Below are 22,512 nucleotides of genomic sequence, written 5' to 3'. Positions count from 1 at the left end.
ATCCCATCCCCAAGTGACTCAAGGCAGGACCCACAATATGTTTTCTTCAGTAGTGAATAAAGGATGTATACTTTCAATTTCCTCAAATAGACAACTTTTGCCTCAAAGGCACAACACATTGAATGGTGGTGGCATAACCCAATTAAGGCTTCCCTATAGGGAAATATAACCACAGTTAAACAGAAGCAAAGTCTGTCAGGGATTGAACTCAAGTGTGAAGTTTTTTCTGTATCACAGGAGACAAAGGAGGAGGCAGCTCTGAACCTAAAGAGTTCTCCCCTAAGTAGTAGAAGAATGTGTTAGCCCCCTGGTGCTGGCTTCACTTTGACTCTGAGGAGCCTAATCAATTAGGCTTATGCCCTGTGTAGTGATCCCTTGATTTACTTTATTTATTCTCTTTTTTTTTTCAAGATGGGAAATCTGAAAAGTTTATTCTGATCATTAATCAGCCCCTTTAATTAAGCACAGTTATATGCCATCATCATTGCTGTAATTATTGAATAATCTTTCTACTATTAATTAAAAGGCTTTTTAATTTTTTTCTTTTTATTGGATATTTTCTTTATTTACATTTCAAATGTACTTTATTATTCTTGTGACAACATTTCTTAGTTAGGTTTGCTTTCTTGAGCTTCCAAGGAGAAATCATACTTTAAGAAGAATTATAATATAACATTGTCATCTGAATACTTTTGTTTTTATGGAACCCTAGCAATTATTAACACCTGTAGACTACCCCTTTCTCATGAAAGACAACTCAAAACTAGCCTTACTACAGCATATTCTTTATAAACATTACCCTGCTGTCCAGGGCTCAGACTAATGAAATAATCCTGCATACTTAGGCTACATTTTAGGTCTGTCATGAGTCTGGGGTAAAAATGAGACTTTACCTATAAATGAATTATAGCTCTGTGGAATCTCTGGATTCAATATTGAAGACCCTCATGGAGAAAATAACTAAAAAAAAGCAAGAAAGTAATCCTTCAACAAACCTAATAGAAGGCAGCCACAAGAACAGAATGCCAATTTTAACAACAAAAATAATAGGAAGCAACAATTACTTTTAATTAATATCTCTTAATATCAATGGACTCAACTCCCCAATAAAAAGACATAGACTAACAGACTGGCTACACAAACAGGACCCAACATTTTGCTGCTTACAGGAACCCCATTTCAGGGAAAAAGACAGATACTACCTCAGAATGAAAGGCTAGAAAACAATTTTCCAAGCAAATGGTCTGAAGAAACAAGCTGGAGTAGCCATTCTAATATCTAATAAATCGACTTCCAACCCAAAGTCATCAAAAAAGACAAGGAGGGGCACTTCATACTCATCAAAGGTAAAATCTTCCAAGAGGAACTCTCAATTCTAAATATCTATGCTCCAAATACAAGGGCAACCACATTGATTAAAGAAACTTTAATAAAGCTCAAAGCACACATTGCACCTCACAAAATAGTAGTGGGAGATTTCAACACAGCACTTTCATCACTGGACAGATCATGGAAACAGAAACTAAACAGGGACACAGTGAAACTAACAGAAGTTATGAAACAAATGGGTCTAACAGATATCTACTGAACATTTTATCCTAAAACAAAAGGATATACCTTCTTCTCAGCACCTCATGGTACCTTCTCCGAAATTGACCATATAATTGGTCACAAAACAAGTCTCAACAGATACAAAAATATTGAAATTGTCCCATGCATCTTGTCAGATCACCATGGACTAAGGCTGATCTTCAATAACAAAATAAATAATAGAAAGCCAACATTCACGTGGAAACTGAACAACACTCTTCTCAATGATTCCTTGGTCAAGGAAGGAATAAAGAAGAAATCAAAGACTTTTTAGAGTTCAATGAAAATGAAGCCACAACATACCCAAACTTATGGGACACAATGAAAGCATTTCTAAGAGGAAAATCCATAGCTCTGAGTGCCTCCAAAAAGAAACTAGAGAGAGCACACACTAGCAGATTGACAACACACCTAAAAGCTCTAGAACAAAAGAAAGAAAATTCACCCAAGAGGAGTAGACGGCAGGAAATAATCAAATTCAGGGGCGAAATCAACCAAGTGGAAACAGGAAGAACTATTCAAAGAATCAACCAAATGAGGAGCTGGTTCTTTGAGAAAATCAACAACATAGATAAACCCTTAGCCAGACTCACTAGAGGGCACAGGGACAGCATCCTAATTAACAAAATCAGAAATGAAAAGGGAGACATAACAACAGATCCTGAAGAAATTCAAATCACCATCAGATCCTTCTACAAAAGGCTATACTCAACAAAACTGGAAAACCTGGATGAAATGGACAAGTTTCTAGACAGATACCAGGTACCAAAGTTAAATCAGGATCAGGTTAATGATCTAAACAGTCCTATATCCCCTAAAGAAATAGCACTCATTAATAGTCTCCCAACCAAAAAAAGCCCAGGACCAGATGGGTTTAGTGCAGAGTTCTATCAGACCTTCAAAGAAGATCTAATTCCAGTTCTTCACAAACTATTCCACAAAATAGAAGCCGAAGGTACTCTACCCAACTCATTCTATGAAGCCACAATTACTCTGATACCTAAACCACAGAAAGACCCACCAAAGATAGAGAACTTCAGACCAATTTCCCTTATGAATATCGATGCAAAAATACTCAATAAAATTCTCTAACCGAATACAAGAATACATCAAAACAATCATCCATCCTGACCAAGTAGGTTTCATTCCAGGGATGCAGGGATAGTTTAATATATGGAAATCCATCAACGTAATCCACTATATAAACAAACTCAAAGACAAAAATCACATGATCATCTCCTTAGATGCAGAGAAAGCGTTTGACAAAATCTAACACCCATTCATGATAAACGTCTTGGAAAGATCAGGAATTCAAGGCCCATACCTAAACATGATAAAAAGCAATCTACAGCAAACCAGTAGCTGACGTCAAAGTAAAGGGTGAGAAGTTGGAAGCAATCCCACTAAAATCAGGGACTAGACAAGGCTGTCCACTTTCTCCCTACCTATTCAACATTGTACTTGAAGTCCTAGCCAGAGCAATTCGAAAACAAAAGGAGATCAAGGGGATACAAATTGGAAAGGAAGAAGTCAAAATATCACTTTCTGCAGATGATATGATAGTATATATAAGTGACCCTAAAAATTCCACCAGAGAACTCCTAAACCTGATAAACAGCTTCACTGAAGTAGCTAGATATAAAATTAACTCAAACAAGTCAATGGCCTTTCTCTACACAAAGAATAAACAGGCTGAGAAAGAAATTAGGGAAACAACACCCTTATCAATAGTCACAAATAACATAAAATACCTTGGCGTGACTCTAACTAAGGAAGTGAAAGATCTGTATGATAAGAACTTCAAGTCTCTGAAGAAAGAAATTAAAGAAGATCTCAGAAGATGGAAAGATCTCCGTGCTCATGGATTGGCAGGATCAATATAGTAAAAATGTCTATCTTGCCAAAAGCAATCTACAGATTCGATGCAATCCCCATCAAAATTCCAACTCAATTCTTCAACGAATTAGAAAGGGCAATCTGCAAATTCATCTGGAATAACAAAAAAAACTAGGATAGCAAAAACTCTTCTTAAGGATGAAAAAAACCTCTGGTGGAATCACCATGCCTGACCTAAAGCTGTACTACACAGCAATTGTGATAAAAAACTGCATGGTACTGGTATAGCGACAGACAAGTAGACCGATGGAATAGAATTGACGACCCAGAAATGAACCCACACAGCTGCGGTCACTTGATCTTTGACAAGGGAGCCAAAACCATCCAGTGGAAAAAAGACAGCATTTTCAACAAATGGTGCTGGCACAACTGGTGGTTATCATGTAGAAGAATTCGAATTGATCCATTCCTATCTCCTTGTACTAAGGTCGAATCTAAGTGGATTAAGGAACTGCACATAAAACCAGAGACACTGAAACTTATAGAGGAGAAAGTAAGGAAAAGCCTCGAAGATATGGGCAGAGGGGAAAAATTCCTGAATAGAACATAAATGGCTTGTGCTGTAAATTCGAGAATCGACAAATGTGACCTCATAAAATTGCAAAGCTTCTGCAAGGCAAAAGCCGTCAATAAGACAAAAAGGCCACTAACAGATTAGGAAAGGATCTTTACCTATCCTAAATCATATAGGGGACTAATATCCAATGTATTTAAAGAATTGAAGAAGGTGGACTCCAGAAAATCAAATAACCCATTAAAAAATGGGGCTCAGAGCTAATCAAAGAATTCTCACCTGAGGAATACCAAATGGCTGAGAAGCACCTGAAAAAATGTTCAGCATCCTTAATCATCAGGGAAATGCAAATCAAAAAACCCTGAGATTCCACCTTACACCAGTCAGAATGGCTAAGATCAAAAATTCAGGTGACAACAGATGCTGGCGAGGATGTGGAGAAAGAGGAACACTCCTCCATTGTTGGTGGGATTGCAAGCTTGTACAACCACTCTGGAAATCAGTCTGGTGGTTCCTCAGAAAATTGGACATAGTACTACCGGAGGATCTGGCAATACCTCTCCTGGGCATATATCCGGAAGATGTTCCAACTGGTAACAAGGATACATGCTCCACTATGTTCATAGCAGCCTTATTTATAATAGCCAAAAGCTGGAAAGAACCCAGATGCCCCTCAAGAGAGGAATGGATACAGAAAATATGGTACATTTACATAATGGAGTACTACTCAGTTATTAAAAAGAATGAATTTATGAAATTCCTAGGCAAATGGATGGACCTGGAGGGCATCATCCTGAGTGAGGTAACCTAATCACAAAAGAACTCACACAATATGTACTCACTGATAAGTGGATATTAGCCCAGAAACTTAGAATACCCAAGATATAAGATACAATCTGTGAAACACACGAAACTCAAGAAGAATGAAGACCAAAGTGTGGACACTTTGCCCCTTCTTAGAAATGGGAACAAAACACCCATGGAAGGAGTTACAGAGACAAAGTTTGGATCTGAGACGAAAGGATGGACCATCTAGAGACTGCCATATCCGGGGATCTATCCCATAATCAGCTTCCAAACACTGACACCATTGCATACACTAGCAAGATTTTGCTGAAAGGACCCAGATATAGCTGTCTCTTGTGAGACTATGCCGGGGCCTAGCAAACACAGAAGTGGATGCTCACAGTCAGCTATTGGATGGATCACAGGGCCCCCAATGGAGGAGCTAGAGAAAGTAACCAAGGAGCTAAAGGGTTCTGCAACCCTATAGGTGGAACAACAATATGAACTAACCAGTGCCCTCCCCTCCCCCAGAGCTCGTGTCTCTAGCTGCATATGTATCAGAAGATGGCCTAGTCAGCCATTAGTGGAAAGAGAGGCAGGCCCATTGGTCATGCAAACTTTATATGCCTCAGTACAGGGGAACGCCAGGGCCAAGAAGTGGGAGTGGGTGGGTGGGGGACTTTTAGGATAGCATTGGAAATGTAAAGGAAATAAATACCTAATTAAAAAAAAGAAAAGAAAAAGTCTATCCTAATAGCTTAAATTCAGGGACAAAACAACCTTGGCAGAAACACCATGTGCTCTCTTTATCTAGCATCGCTGTTTCCTCCAATAAAATATTTCATTTGTCCAGTGCCCTTCCCATCAGCAGAGTTCAGGCCATGTCAGCACAGCAACCACTGCCTTCCCTCACACACAGTGTGTGTGCAGTTATTGTCCGCCAGTGTAGACATGCCTGGTCACTATCATTACCTGTGACAAAAGCAGCAACAGTTTTCACTGAAAAGGCATGGAAGAAGCATGGGTCGTGTTGGTGGAGGTGGTGGTTTTAAGTTTATTGGCACAACATATAGTGAGCTTCCCCTTTTATATACAATTATTTTAGTTTTTGACAAATAGAAGTATGTAAACCCAACCACACATAATAATAGTTAAGATAAAGAGCAGTCCTGCATTGCCTCCAAGTTCCCGTGTGTCCTCTTGTAGTGCATCACTCCCCACATTCTGGCCTTTGGTTTTCTGCCCCTACAATTTTCCTTTATCCAAAATAAGTGTATCCAAAGTAAGTGTATAGTTCTATGTGACTTTCTGAAACTGATTCCTTTTACCTGACCTGAAGCATTTGAGTTCCATCATGTGGGGCAAGCCTCTGGCAGGCTCCTTTTTCTTGCTGAGTCCTACATGTAGGCATAATGTGCTTTGTTTGTTCACTGTCTAGAAAGTAATTGTGATGTTTCTACTCTTTTCAGTTATAAAGAAACTACCATAAACATCCACTGGCAGGTTTTTGTGTGAACACCGGCTTTGGTGGTTTTCTTTCTCCTTGGTGTAAGTGCAGGGGGCTATTAGACTTTGTGGCAAGTGTCTATTTGAAAAATAAGTCTTCAGCCATGGCTCTGCTGCACCGGTTTGCATTCCCTGCAGCTTTGTCTGAGCACCAGCAGTTCTCTCTCCTCCTCAGCATTTGCTGTTGTTGTTAGTCTGGGTTTACATCCTAGCTATGCTAGTGGATATGCAGAGGCGACACATCGTGGGTAGGTTTACATTCCCATGGATTAATGGTGTTGCAAACGTTTTCATATTCATATTGGGTAAAAAGTGTAGTCACACATTCTGCACAGTTTTAATTTCATCATCTATCTTTTTATTATTTGGTTGCAGGAGTTCTTTATTCTGGAAAAAAAGATATTAACAGAATTGTGTTTTGCAAATATTTTCTCCAGTTTACTTATTATTTATTTATTATTGATTTTTCCATTTTATGCTTGTCTTTTTACTTTCTAACAATGTTTCTCAAACACAAAATTTTTAAATTAGGGTAAAATCTAATTTGTTTATGGATTATTTTGGAACCATATCTAAGAAATCTTTAATAATGGTCACAAAGGTATTCACCTTTGTTTGCTTCTAAAAGTTGTACATTTAAATCTGTGGTTCATTTGGAAGTAAATTTTCTCTTCTGTGCTACTTATGGGCTACATATTTATGTTCCCCTAGAATTCATATATTAGAATCCTAACCCCTGGACTTTGGGAAATAATTTAGGTTTGGGGAGTGAACTCTCACAAATGAGACTATTGCTGCTATAAAGGGGCGCCCGGAACAGCTGGAACAGGAACTATCTCAAAAGTAGTTGCCTGTATGTGGGATATGTTCTTCTAGCTGGGCTGCCTTGTCTAGCGGGGAAGGGAAGATACTTGAGGGGGCGGCCACCACTCAGAGGAGAAGGGGAGGATGGGGAAGGATTGTGGGAGTGGGTGACCTGGAGGGTGGCAGTGAACAGGAGGTAAAGTGAATAAGTAAAAATTAAATTAAATTAAAAATAAAAAAAGGGGAACCCAGAGAGCTCTCTAGCTTTTTTTCCCTACTATGTGAAAATATAAAAGTCAGTGTGCCACCCAGAAGGCCCTCATCGGAGCCAAACCCTGCTGGCACCTTGATCTTCGATTTCCATTCCCAGAATGATGTAAAATACGTTCCTGAGGTTTATGTCACTCGATCTATACTCTCCCACTATACCAGCCTAACCTGGTAGCAAAGTACAGGGAGAAATACTTCGGTTGTGTTTTGGTTTGCCTATGAAAGCCAGATTTTTTCCAGCTCTGTGTATTCAAAACGCTGCTCTGTGATTCGCCTTTGCAGCTTTGTAAAAACCAATGAATCGTATATGCAAGTCTATGTCTGATCCTCTCAGATCGGCTTATTGATCCATATGCTATATTGATCTATAGGCTGTTACCACACCATCTTCATTACTGTAGCTCTGTGTCTTCAATCTATACAATATAAAGTGCTCCAGTTTTACTCTCTCTCCCAAAAATTATTTTTCTCATTGCTGTAGATGGAAACCAGGGTCTCACCTGGTAGGCAAGTATTCTCCTGCTGAGCTACATCAGCAGTCCTTGAAATAAATTTCTATCTTTATATTTTTTGCCTTTCCTTAATAATTTTAAAAATATGTTTGTACAGAAATTGCTTTGAAGAATTTTTATACATTACCTTAGTACTACTTTATAGGAAAGAATAACTTTAAAGTTGATTTCTTTCACAGATAACATTCTGTAAGAGTCTTCTCATGCTGCCGAGGAAATTAATGCGGATTTAGTTTAAACCAACAAATACTTTGATCTTGCAGTTTCTGTGGGTCAGGAAGCTAAACATTGCTTAGCTGAGCTGACAGACTATCAGCAAAGGTGGCTCTTGCCTGAGGTTCAGAATTCTCTTGCAAGTACACACTGGCAGAATTAATCTTTGTGTTGTTTTAACATTTATGGCAGCTTGCTTCTCTAAGGCTAGCATATAAGTGTCTTGCCTGCTTCAAATTTCCCTCCCTCTCTCCCTCTCTCTATCTCCCTCTCTCCTTCTCTTTTCTCCTCCCTCCCTCTCCTCTTCTTTCTCTCCCCCTCCCTCTTCTTCATCTTATCTTGCCTCATCTCATCCTACTTCATCTCAACATCTCACATCATCTCTAAATTATCTTAAAAAACAGACCAAGTGGTTGAAGGTATAGCTTGTTGGTAGCATATATGAAAAACATGCACTAAGCTCTGAGTTTGATTCTCAGCACCACATTTGATCAGTCATCAATCAGTCAATAAAAACTATTCAAATAAATCCTTCATGATTAACTGCTTAAAGTTCAACAATTAATTATATCTTCAAACCGCATCACATTTACCACAAAGCAGAAGATAATCATGGGAATGACACCCTACCACATCCATAGATTCCCCTCACTTAAGAAGAGGGGATCATACAGGGCATGTGTTCTAGGAAGTGGGCATCCCAGTTGCTATATCAGTTTTTGTTGCTGTGATAAAGCACTGAGCAAAAGCAACTTAGGGCACAGTTTATTTTGGCTTATGGTTCCAGAGTGCTATTTCCATATGGTAGAGAAGGCATGATGGCAGGAAAAGGAAGCTGAGAGATCACACACACACACACACACTTCCTCTAGCAAAGCTCTACATAATAAAGGTTCTATAACATTCCAAACAGTTCTAGCAACTGGGAACCAAATGTTGAAATATATGAGCCTATGGGGGATACTTTTCATTCAAACCAATACAGGTGCCATAACAGAATTTTGCCTCCTGTAAATACTATTGAAGGTATCTATACTTTTAATAGATTATATCTTCCATAGAATCTAACTATTTCTTTTAGATTAAATGTTTATGGGTATAAAATTATTTATGATATTACCTTGTTTTCGAACTGTCTGCAGTCTGTACTGACAATTTTTCTTTCGTTCCTTGTATTGGAAATCTGTTTTTACTCTGGCTTTTGTGTTACTTTATTTTTACAATGTTGGGGATTGATGCTAGGGCCTCATGTATGCAAGGCGAATAAATGTTCTGTCACTTACTACAGCACTGTCCCGTCGAGTATAATCTCTTCTTAGTGATCAGTTCAATTGCAGATTTATTTTATTTTCCAAGAGCTTTTTACTTCATTGATTTTTCTCTTATTTTTCTCATTTTAATTTCACTGATCTCAGTTTGTACTTTTATTATGTGCCTTCTCCTTTTCTTAGGTTAAGTTTGCTCTTAGTACACTAAGTAGAAGCATAGTTTATCAATCTGAAACAGGTCTTCTATCCTTCGGTAAATTTTCAATGCTGCACATCTCCTTGGAAGCTTCCCTTATGTGTAGGGCAAGAAGCCTGTATTCTTTTTATTTTTCACTCAATAATGTTTTAAAATTTCCCTTAAAAATTCTCTTTAATCCATGGGCTATCTTAATATGTTATTTTGTTCACAAGTATTTGATGCGTTCCTATTACAACTCTATTATTTATTATTTGCCTAATTGTATTACTATCAGAAAACATACTTGGTAGGTTTTCAGTCCTTTAATTCTTTTACGCTGGGTCTGTTTGGGAAATGTTCAATAATGTTCAATAAATATTTGTTGGGCCGTGCTGTGTTACAATGATGTTTGCTTCTTTATCCTTACAGGTATTGGTTTGAGAGATTGTTGTTATTTTTAAGAGAGGAATGTTAGTTACTAAGGACAAATTTGAATCTTTCAGAGATTTTCAGCTTAGCAGTTTTGCTATATAGTTCAAAGCTAGGTTTTAGTACATATACATTTCACATTACTATGTATTTTCATTGTATGGACCCTTTTATAGTTATAAAATGCCTCCATTTCATCCACACAGTTATCTTTGCTGTTGTCTAACTTATTAAATATTAACCTACATCAATTTTATTTATTAGTGTTTGCATGTTAGGTCTTGGCTCTGATTTTACTTTTAACCATTTGTAATTATATAGTGAATGGATTTTTATATAACTAGCATGTAGTTCAGTCTTTTTCTTTCCTGTCCCATGTATTTTCATCAGTGTGCTTATATAACATTTATATTTAATGTAATTGCAGGTGTTAGGATTTAGGTTTTTCAGCTTATGTATGCTTTTTCTGTTTCTAATTCCTTTGCCTTCCTCTTTATTGTCTTCCTTTCCATTTATGAACAGTTTTTTTTTTTTAAAGATTTATTTATTTATTATATGTAAGTACACTGTAGCTGTCTTCAGACACTCCAGAAGAGGGCGTCAGATCTCGTTACGGATGGTTGTGAGCCACCATGTGGTTGCTGGGATTTGAACTCTGGACCTTCGGAAGAGCAGTTGGGTGCTCTTACCCACTGAGCCATCTCACCAGCCCATGAACAGTTTTAGTATCCCATTTTAACTTATATGTAGCCAATCTTTTTCTAATTGTACTTTTATTTTATAAGAATTCTTTATTTTATGTAAATGTGTACACTGTAGCTTTCTTCAGACACACCAGAAGAGGGCATCAGATCTCATTAGAGATGGTTGAGAGCCACCACATGGTTGCTGGGAATTGAACTCAGGATCTCTGGGAGAGCAGCCAGTGCACTTAACTGCTGACCCCTAAGTGCTCATATTAAGATAAAATTCACATTCCTTGCATTTTACTAATCAAAAACATGTAATTTTATGATTTTATTTATTGACATACTTAACATTAAAATAATTACCACTTCCTGCTAAGAAATTGTATGCACCTCATCCGGGACTAGCTCAAATCCAACAAATTCCTCAAAGTTAAAGGCAACTGCTACTATACTCTCTGATATATTTGTACAAGACATTTCATAGATGTAAAGTTGTACAACATATGGAATTTGGACCAGCTTCTCTCACTTAGCATATGTTTTCAAGGTCTATCCGTGTTATGTATTATGTATTAAGGTCTATATGTGTTATATATTTGACCCCGTTCCTTTTGTTGAATATTATTTCAGTTTGTGGACTTATAGCATTTTGTTTATCCATTCATCAGCTGACTACTTGAGATTCCACTTTGGGGCTATGATGAATAGTACTATTATGAGACATTTTTTGAACCTGCTTTTGCATGGACATACTTCATTTCTCTGGGGTATATATTTTGGAGTAGAATTGTTGCATTAAGTTGTTACTCTGGGTTTAATTGTCTTGAAGAATTGTTTTCCAAATTGGTGGTAGCATTTTATGTTCCTTCTAATAGCACATGAAGATTTTAATTTTTCATATTCACATTAATATTTGTTATATAAGTTTGTTATGATTATTATTCTAGTGTGTTTTTTTTTTTTTAATTACTTCTACAGTGCTGATGAGAAGGCTCAGTGAGTAATGGCATTTACCACCAAGCCTGATGCTTGATACATGGTGGAAAGACAGAATACACACCCACAAGTTGCACTCTGACTTTCATATTTGTGCCATATCATGCATGCATGTACATGTGTGTGCTCATACAAACAAATATTTTTAGATTGTTTTTATTATTATTTTAATTATGTGCATGAGTACATGTGAACACAGTGTCCATGGAGGCAGAGAGTTTTGGTCCCCTGAAACTTGGGTTGCAGGTTATTACGAGCCTCCCAGCACGGGTTCTGGGACTCAAAATTGGGTCCTCTGCAAGAGCAGTGGTCACACTTTACCACAGAGCCATCTCTGCAGCCTCACAACACCCCCCCCCAAATTTAATTTGCCCCTGCATAAATAGATAACCATATCATATAGTACTGTAGTTTTGGTTTTCAGTCATCAAAACATAATTCATAAAAGGAGAATAATCTGCTGTATTCCCGGATACTGTTCAGTTGTGTTTCTTCATTCTTGACATCCTAGGTTTTTAATCACCTCCTTTCTCTTTGAAGAACTTTCTACATTAACTTTATTGAGGACTGTCTGATGGCTTTAAATTCTGTTTTCTTCATTCAAACTTTGTTCATGAAAGATTTAACTAGGAATTATGAATTGAAAGTTTTGCTGTCTTGAAGAGTGCCACTGTCTCCTGGCCTCCTTTGTTTCAAATGGGACACATTCTGTCCTTTGAATGACTGCTCCCCACGGTGAGTGTTGGGCCTCTTTACTGCTTTCATAGATTCTTTCTTCATCTTCATCTTTCATAAGTTTTATTTGATTGATTCAGCATAGATTTTTTGGGTTTATTTAATTTGATTGTTTCTGAACTTCTTTCAATTGTAGAGCTTTGTCTTTTAACAAATTTGGGCCATGTCTAGCCATTATTTCTTAAATTGTACTTTTATTTTTATTTTATATTTTCTAAAATTTTGCATGTGCATGTGTGTTTGTGTGTGCATGCAAAAGTTCTTGTCATAGCACATGCAGGTAGAGGTCAGAAACAACCTTGGGTATTAGTCTTCACCATCCACCTTGTTTGTGACAGGGCCTGGCTGTGTTCTGCTGTGTATAGCAGGCTCTATGACCAGAATCTTCCAGTGTTTCTCTTGTCTCTGCCTCTGTCTTGCAACAGGAACAGTAGGATTACAGGCTCATGCTACTGTGTCCCAGCTTTTACTTGGGTCTTGTGGATTCGAACTCATGACCCATACTTTTGTGGCAACTGCTTCACCCACCAAGTCTTCTTCCCCGTTAGTCAACTGTTTTTAGTATTTTATTATTTTTCTTGCTTCTTGAAACACTGATGATATATTACTGTTATTTTGATACTGACCCCATAAATATCAAAAACTTAAATCTTTTTGTTTGTGTCTTCAGTGTTTGTTATTCAAACTGAATAACGTCTGTTGGTTTGTCATCAAGTTTGGAGATTCGTTCCTGTATTATCTCCATTCTGCGCCTAAGCTGCTTGATGAGGTTTTACTTTTGCTTATTTTATTTGGTGAAACACTTGTTTATTAGAAGGTTGTCATTTTATGCGCCAGCATGGTAGGGCACACCTGTAGCCTCTGCACTTGGGAGGCTAAAGCAGGAAGATGATGAGTTCAAGGTCACCACTGGCTACATAGTGAGATTCTGTCAAATACATATATTATATGACTATATAATATTATGTAATATAACATATGTGTGTATGTATATCAATAAATATTTAATTTTTTTCTTTGACTTATATTTCTATTTCTGGTTCTTTCCAGAGACTTATTTCCACATTTGTGTCAAGAATATTGATGATTGTTGGAGCACTTTTGAAATAATTATCTTAAATATTGTCTGGATTTCACAGTTATTCTTTTATTGATATTTCCATAACTCAAGTTATCTAAAAATTTAGAACTATGTCTTTGACATTTTATGTATCCTGAGACTGTATTCTCTTTATCTGTTTTATTTTAGAAGATTAACAACCAGTTTTGGTTTGGAATAACGTTCTATTTCAGTTGTATGGACTTCACTCAGTTCAAGGGTCAACTTAGTTTTCAGATCCTTATAGGTTCGTCTGGCCTTCCCTACTTCTGGGCTGTCTGTTCCAGGTTAGACGCTGGGCAGGATTCCATGTGTAGTTCAGTTGCTGGAGTTTTTGTTATCCTGATTCTAGTCATTTCACAGGAGTTGGTCAGGTTGTCCAGGATCCTGTAGACCAGTTTAAAGAACTGTCTTCTCCAGGCTCCTCCTCTCCATGTCCTCTCTCAGGCTGTAAGAAATAATAAGAGAATACCTCTTTGCTATCCTTTGCTTAATTTAGGGTACAGTAGCTGGCAGGGCTCATCCCAAGCACCCAGTAGGCAGGAGAACTGTGTGTTTTCTTTTCATCTCTGTGCACAGTAGAGCAGGAATAGTCAGAATCATGTGTCAGGGCCACCTATGTCTCAGTCTTTCTCTGCTATCTGCTCTCAGTATGCAAATGTGTAGATCAGTAAACTTCTCTACGCGTCAGATGTCAGTAATGCAGGAATGCTACTGTCTACCTCATAGACTAAATTAAAATGAAACCATATACAGTGGAATTACCACAGTACTCAATAATAAGGATTTAGAAATTATATCTCCTGCTTATATTAGTAATAAGGACAATTATTAAGTATCACCCTGTCTTGTATTATAGGAAACTCTGCTCTCAAAGACAAAGAAGACCAGTTTGGGAGAACACCACTTATGTACTGTGTGCTGGCAGACAGAGTGGACTGTGCAGATGCTCTTCTCAAAGCAGGAGCAGATGTCAACAAAACGGACCATAGCCGGAGAACAGCCCTCCACCTCGCAGCTCAAAAGGTGAGAAGTCAAATTACCTTGAAGAGGAAACTGTGTGGCTGTTTGTCACTTTACTGATGGAACTGTGCAATGAACAAACAAATGACAAAGGAAAGACACCTAGGCTTCTGGGCTCCTCCAACAATAGTCTATAAACTGTGGCTTAAAATACAGCTAACTGGGTCTGAGGACAGTTCACACACAATATCCATGTCTTAGGGTTTTATTGATGTGAACAGATGCCATGACCAAGGCAAATCTTACAAAGGACAATATTTAATTGGGGCTGGCTTACAGGTTCAGAGGTTCAATCCACTATCATCAAGGCAGGGGCATGGCAGCATCCAGGCAGGCATGGTGCAGGAGGAGCTGAAGGCTCCTAGGAGAACACTGACTTCCAGGCAGCTAGGATGAGGGTCTTAAAGCCCATGCCAACAGTGATACACCTACTCCAACAAAGCCACACCTCCTAATATTGCCACTCCCTGGGCAACCAAATACAAACCATCACACCATGTACGGAGAGCCGACACAGACTAAAAAGAAAGAACAGTATTTGTTGTTTCAGGGATTGGGCTTAGTACTAGAAGTGAACATGAGTCTTCATGCTTGGGCATGTTTGCTTTTTCCTTCATGAATGCTACTTTTACCATTAAAAGTTTCATTCCCTGTAGAAATTTGTGGTATTAGACCCATAAAGAAATTTATTTTCTACTGTACTTTTAGCTTTTTAAAAATATAAAGTTATATTGATTAATGTAATTTAACATTTTGAAAGTCATTGTTACAACAAAAGTTCAGATCTGTTTGTTTGAAACAGGGTCTTACTATGTATCTCTCTGCTGCCCTGGCACTCACTATAGATCAGGCTGGTCTAGAACTCACAGAGATCTGCCCGCCTCTACCTCCCAAGTGCTGTAATTAAAGGCATGCAGCACTACGCCAGATTCAGAGTTCAGATTTTTAAGATGAACCATGGTAAAAAGATAAAATAAGAAGCATCAAAGTTAAAGCCTCGACTAAAACCATTCCCTCCCATGAGGTTCTGGCTATTAAGACATTGTTCTAGTTCATGCCTCTTTTTTCTTTTGGTTACATCAGACTTCATATTTTTGTAATAAAAAACAGTGAACATTAGTTAGATCAAGCATAAACTATTAGTGGTATTTCTCATTTAGAAATATGACCAAACAGGGCTGACTAATTGACGGGTTAGGAAAATTCCTCTCCATGTGCTGAATGCATAAAAAGAGGCTGACATTAAGCTCTGCCGCTCACTGTGCACTCACCAGGGACGTCTGTCAGCCTGCTTCCAGTTACTTCTCCTGAATGGATTTTCATTACAGTAATTTCAAATCCAAAAAAAAAAAAAAACCTCTCATTTTTAACCTCAGATTTAACGGCTACTCAAGTTCTTATAAACTTTCAGCTTGGCTTGTCAACTAACAAAATTATTCCCTGGAAAATAACTATATTTACCTTGTTATCATTTAAAAATAGCAATGGACACAATATCAAGAATTTGGTGCTACTTAGACTTCTCATTGTGAGTCATTTAAGTAGGAGACTCAAACTTTTTACAATTTTATTTATTTGTGTATTTTTTTATATGAGTGCTCTGTCTGCATGTGCACCTGCATGCCAGAAGAGGGCATCAGAGTTTATACATGGTTATGGGCCACCATTGCTGAGAATTGAATTCTGGACTTCTAGAAGAGCAGCCAGTGCTCTTAACCCCTGAGAAATCTTACCTGCATGAGGTAAAATTTAAAATGTGGATGGGAAGATCCTGACATTAGGAAGGTATTTTGTGTTTTGTTTGGTTTTTTTGTTTTTGTTTTTGTTTTGATGGACAGGGTGAGGTAGGATGAAGACTTAAGTTGATGATCTAATACTATGACTTCCTAGAGTGCTAATGTGACCAGCATGGTCGACACAGGGGCTTGCCTCCTCAGCTAAGTTAGGTTTGTCAGATGCAACTCATTATTTTCTGTCACTCCTTATTTTAGTGTTAATTTGGTTTTTTTGTTTATTAGTTTTGTGGGTTCTTTTTGTTTTGGTGGGTGGCAGCTGTGTGTGTGTGATGTTGTTGTTGTTGTTGTTCTTGTTCTTGTTTTGAGAGAGTGTCTCACAGTGCAGCATAGACTGACATCAAACTTGTAGCAGTTCTCCTACCTTAGCCTCCCTAGTGCTGGAATTAGAGGTGTAAGCCACTGTGCCAGGGTGCTTATTTTGATATTTTTTTAATTATTAAGATTCTTACTGAGCATTGTGTATACATGGTGTGTGTATAGACACACATGCCACAAAGCATATGTGGATGTCAATTCTTTCTTTCTACCTTTACTGGGTTTTAATGATTGAACTCAGATCTGAGGGTCTCCAAACTTGTGCAGCAAATGTCTCTGCCTACTGTGTTAATGACTGTTCTACTGCTGTGATGAAACCTGATGGCCAAGACACCTGAAGAAAAAAGTTTATTTGGGCTGATGGTTCAGAGGCAAAGTGAAGGCATGGTTCCTGTAACAGCAAGGGAGAACTCACATCCTGTGAGTTCCCACAGCAGGAAACAGAAGAGCAAACTGAGAGTGGCACCTCTAGTGACACACCTCCTTCAACAAGGCCACACCTCCTAAGCTGGCACAAGGCTCTGAAATTTCAGAGCCCACCCCTAGTGACACACCCCCTCCTGCAAGGCCACGCCTCCTAACCATACCCAAATGGCCACCAAGTGGGAACCAAGTATTCAAATGCCCGTTCCCATGGGGTACATTCTCTTTCAAGCTACTGTATCCACTGAGCCATCTTGCTAGCCTTAATATTTTAATTATGGTTTTAAATAGTGTCAGTGAAGAAATAGAATTAAGACGTACTGTTGGAACTTCTATAGTTAGTAACATATATTACAAATTTCATGTTCATTCAAGGATCTCATAGTTAATTCCCTCCCTTTGCTCTTGCTTTATTTATTTTTTTGCAGGCTTGCCAAGAGCAGTGATATGTCTTTAAGTTATAGTACTAACTTTCAGAGAAAGAGTTGGAATTATTCTTTAGTGCCCTGCTCTGCCTAGTCAAAACCAGGTTTTGGTTTGATTTTGTGCTTCCCACAAAGTTCTGTTTTTAAGTTATCTAAAATAAACACAGTAAGCAGAAATAAGATGATCAAGATTCTTTGTTGTTGTTTTAGTTGTTGGGTTTTTTTTTCAAGACAGGGTTTTTCTGTGTAGCTTTGACTATCTTGGAACTCTCTCTGTATACTAGACTGGCCTCAAACTCAGAGAGATCCTCCTGAGTGCTGTGCTGGGATTAAAGGAATGAGCCACCACCACCACCACCCAGCAAGAAATAATTTTTAAGAATATATGTAGATAAGCCCCAAATCCAATAAGACATCCTGTTTCTCAGAACACATGATATTCTCTCTCTCTCTCTCTCTCTCTCTCTCTCTCTCTCTCTCTCTCTCATCTCCCAGTGAAAGACAACCAGCTTGTACAAAGAGTATTACAGTCATCTTTAAAGGCTTTTTACGAATTGTAATGCAGATGATACAGCCCTAACAGTCTTATGTGGTTGAAGAAACCAGGATATAAGTGGCATTGCTAGGGTGGAAAGAACAATGCAGGAGGAACCCAGAAATCCTGCTGCAGATCCCATCCGGTCAGCAGTTAAACTGTGGTGCTGCTGCAGGTGGGGCCTGGTGAAACCCAGCCGTAAACAGCACCTGGGAGGTGGAAAGACTAAGCAGTTATTGTTTCTAAATGATCCATATTTTCTTTCATGATTAAGTCTTTTAGTCCATAACAAATTGATTTTTGTATAGGGATCCATTCTCACTTGAAAATATATGGGTAATTAAGTTTGCCTACACAAATTCATTAATTTAGTCATATAATATCAGCTGTGTGCTGGTTCGAGGCTTTTGTACAATGCAATCCCTATGCCCTTTTTTTTTTTTTCTAAAGAAAAGTCCTTTCTACAATGGAGCCATTTAGGAAATTTGAAGTTACATAATTGAAGTATCTAAGGAGAGTAACATGACAATCAAACCTACTTTGAAAGAGGAATAAAGTGTAGGTGCCCGGTGAGATATTATAGTCAAGCCAATGGAGTGGAATTGAATCTAATAGCTACACGGTGGAAATCCTGACTGAACACATAGTTGCAAGACATCTTCTAGGTAGCCATGATTATGCAACTTGGGAGAGGAGAAAAAGTAAGTCGTGCATGTCTGCTATAGATTGAGGCTTTTAGTATAATCCCCATTAAATTTCCTTTCCTTTCCTTTCATTTAGTGAACTTCTTTTCAAATGTTGTTTATCCCACTTAAATCTGTGATCTTAGAAATATGCTATTTGGGCTGGAGAGACAGTTAAGTAAGTAAAGTACGGACCTGTACACAAGTCTGAGGACCTGAGTTTGATTCATAGAATCCTTGACAAAAAGCTGCTATGGAGTTGGACATATTGGTCCATGCCATTAATCTCAGCACTCAGAGGCAGAGGCAGAGGTATCCCTGCACATATGAGGCCAGCCTTCTATATAGTGAATTCCAGGACAGCCAGGGTTATGGAGAGAGAGCCTGTTCAGAAAACATACAAACCAAAACTTTGGTATGATGGCACGTGCTTATAATCTCCATGCTGGGGGTGCAGAGGCAGGCAGATCCAGCCATTCCAGCCTCATAGGTAAACCCCAAACCACTGTAAAATCCTGTACAAAACAAGGTGGATGGCACCTGACAAGTGACACCTCAGGTTGACCTCTGGCCTCCACGTGCACACACATATATTTGTGTAGCTATCAATTTTCATGCATATGACCATGATTCATTTACAGATGTAGATTAAAAGTACTACATAACTAGTACTGTATTGCAATACAAGATGGACAACTTTCTTACAGCTGGCCCATCTACCTATAATGAGTGCATTTAGCATATGCCAACAGTCATAGCATATAAATAGTAAGTGTTATTATTTATATCCATGCTCATGTTATTATGTTTCCTTATAATACAAAACTATCCTGTTAACGTTTCTTAGGTTTATTAGTGGGGAACATATTCCCATAGTACTTCCTGTATATCTGTTAGTGCATCATTATGTTGCATTGTAACTATAGTGTTTCTTTTATGCTTTAAAAAAAAAAGGATCTTGAAATGCCAGACAAGCACATTGTCTTATTTATTTTTGAATCCTTCTAGATCTAGTACATTTAACATTTTTCTTTAAATTCCCCCCCCGTAAAGCTGATTTTATAGCTACAGTTCTAACACAGTTATTGCCACTTAATAGACAGTATTTGTTTAATAAATATGAATGAATCAGTAATAAATTTATTATGAAAGATATTGACTTTAAAACTGTTAACATTTAAATAAATAGATATATTATTCTTTTTTCGTTTTTCATCAGCTTCCTTTCCAATTTTATAAGCAGATTTTATAAAACTGTGCATTTAATTTACATATAAATAGCACTTTTATGCCTTAATTTCTTTAACTTTAAGATGAATAGGTAGGCTAACACTCTCTATCTTCTCTATAGGAGTTATGAGTATTTAAACTTAAAGCATTTAATTTGTTGGAGATATGTGTTTCCTAGAAATATGTTACCAGTGTTGTTGCTATGCATGTTGCAGATACTTACTGGCCCTTTCAGTTGGGACTCTTGGCTCTCTTCTATACCTATTATCCTGAGGTTTGGTCTTCTCAATGTGTCCTGGATTTCCTGGATGTTTTGGGTTAGGAGCTTTTTGCCTTTTGCATTTTCTTTAACTGTTGTGTCAATGTTTTCTATGGTATCTTCTGCACCTGAGAGTCTCTCTTCTATCTCTTGTATTCTGTTGGTGATGCTTGCATCTGAGACTCCTGATCTCTTTCCTAGGTTTTCTAACTCCAGGGTTGTCTCCCTTTGTGATTTCTTTTTTTGTTTGTTTGTTTGTTTGTTTGTTTTGTTTTGTTTTTTTGGATTTTTGATTTTTTTATAGGCAGGGTTTCTCTGTATAGCCCTGGCTGTCCTGGAACTCACTCTGTAGACCAGGCTGGCCTCGAACTCAGAAATCCGCCTGCCCCTGCCTCCCAAGTGCTGGGATTAAAGGCGTGCGCCACCACCACCCAGTTTGTGATTTCTTGTTTCAATTTCCATTTTTAGATCTTGGATAGTTTTGTTCATTTCCTTCATGTGTTTTCTTGTAATTCTTTAAGGGATTTTTGTGTTTCCTCTGTAAGGGCTTCTAGCTGTTTGCCTGTGTTCTCCTGTATTTCTTTAAGGGAGTTATTTATGTGCTTCTTAAAGTTCTCTATCATCATCATCAGAAGTAATTTTAGATCTGAATCTTGCTTTTCCAGTGTGATGGTTTATCCAGGACTTGCTATGGTGGGAGAATTTGGTTCTGATGATGCCAAGTAACTTTGATTTCTGTTGCTTATGTTTTTACACTTGCCTCCTGCCATCTGGTTATCTCTAATGCTACCTGCTTTGGCTGTGTCTGACTGGAGCCTGTCCTTCCTGTGGTCCTGGTTGTGTCAGAATGCCTCTGAGTCAAGCTGTCTCTGTGATACTGTGATTCTCTGATCCTGTGATCCTGAGATTCTGGTGTGACCAAGTCCCTGGGATCCTGGGATCCTGGGCATGCTAGAGCGCTTGGAGTGGAGCTCACTCTGGGTGTTGTGGGACTGGCTGCAGAGATTGGGCCCAAAGTCTGCTCAGGACTCTGGCCCAGACCAGAAGGAACCCGCGCCACTGGTCAGGAGGGGTTCCTGTGTCCCTGGATCCTGCTGGTCCCAGTTACTCACTGTGGTGTTGGGACAGATGTCGTGTCCTCACCTTTGATCCTATGATCCTGGGCATGTTAGAGCACCTGGGAGTGGAACTCACTCTGGGTGTTGATGGCATATTGCAACATAGGTACAAACATCAGATTACCACAGAGAGATTAGTAGTTGTTTACAGACACATGGCTCTTTGGATCTTTTCTAGTTTGACACTGGATAAGTCTCCATGAAAATGTGTCAGTCTGTCTTCTTAAGATTTGTGTCCTGTACTATGTGTGTATTATTTCATGTAAAATATTATTTATCAATTTTAAAATGTCTAGAACTTTGTAATAATTATCTGTAGATAATTGTTACCTGTTTCTGTTTCTGTTTCTGTCTCTGTCTCTGTCTTTCTCTCTCTCTCTCTCTCTCTCTCTCCAGTGCTGAAGGTTGGGCTTGGAACTTCATGCATATTAGGCAATTGCTTCATCCCCAGTTCTCTTAAAAAAATTAATTCACTGTCTCATTGCCTTTGCATATGTGTGGGCTCTACCTTATTCATTTTTATGTTAATGGAGATTATAAGCATATGGGTATAATAGGAAATAATGTGAAAGACATTCAAGTGCCTAACACTTAAAAGAAGTAAAACTATTATATGTTCTTTTAAATGAAGCTAAGTAGATGTCCTTAAAATCAACTTACTATCCAAAATCCTGTTCCCCTATTTCTCTTTCTCCTAAGTTAGACTGAGTTTGCTGGTTTCAATTTCATGAATATTGTTCCAACATACACTCACTCACTCACATAAAGAACATTATGTTATGTGCTTAAAATTTTAAAATAAGTGGCATGATATGATGTATATTATTCCCCAGCTTTATAAAATTGAGTATTATGTTTTGAGATTTACTTGTATTGAAGCATGTAGACATGGTTCACTAAAGATTATATCAAAATACCCAAAGACACGTGAACAAGCATATCACCATTAGTAATTAGGAAAATGCAAATTTCCGGGCAGTGGTGGCTCACACCTTTAATCCCAGCACTTGGGAGGCAGAGGCAGGAAATTTCTGAGTTCGAGGCCAGCCTGGTCTACAGAGTGAGTGTAGCCAGGACAACCAGGGCTCTACAGAGAAACCCTGTAGCAAAAAACAAAACAAAACAAAAAAGGAAAATGCAAATTAATGCCATGATAAGATACCACTACTCAGTCATCTGAATGTCTAAAATGAAAATGCAAGGCAATTGCTACACAAAGG

General features: G+C 38.1%; 1 protein-coding gene across 4 annotated transcripts in view; it reads left to right on the top strand.

Annotated features, from left to right (window-relative positions):
• Window positions 1–22,512, top strand: part of Invs (inversin) — a 149,108-nt gene that overhangs the window by 10,137 nt on the left and 116,459 nt on the right. For 3 of the 4 annotated variants that reach the window (XM_029476079.2, XM_085839302.1, XM_085839300.1), the window contains exon 3: window positions 14,345–14,511. In XM_029476079.2, coding sequence (XP_029331939.1) covers window positions 14,345–14,511 — 167 coding nt within the window. Of the gene's footprint in view, window positions 1–14,344; window positions 14,512–22,512 lie in introns of those variants that run through there. The other variant, XM_085839301.1, reaches the window with a different exon arrangement.

Source organism: Mus caroli, unplaced genomic scaffold (genome assembly GCF_978045245.1).
Source record: "Mus caroli unplaced genomic scaffold, Mus_caroli_1 scaffold_6, whole genome shotgun sequence".
NCBI classification, from domain to species: Eukaryota; Metazoa; Chordata; class Mammalia; order Rodentia; family Muridae; genus Mus; species Mus caroli.
The sequence above is the reverse complement of the archived record's forward strand: the minus strand, read 5'-3'. Positions and strand labels throughout refer to the sequence as shown.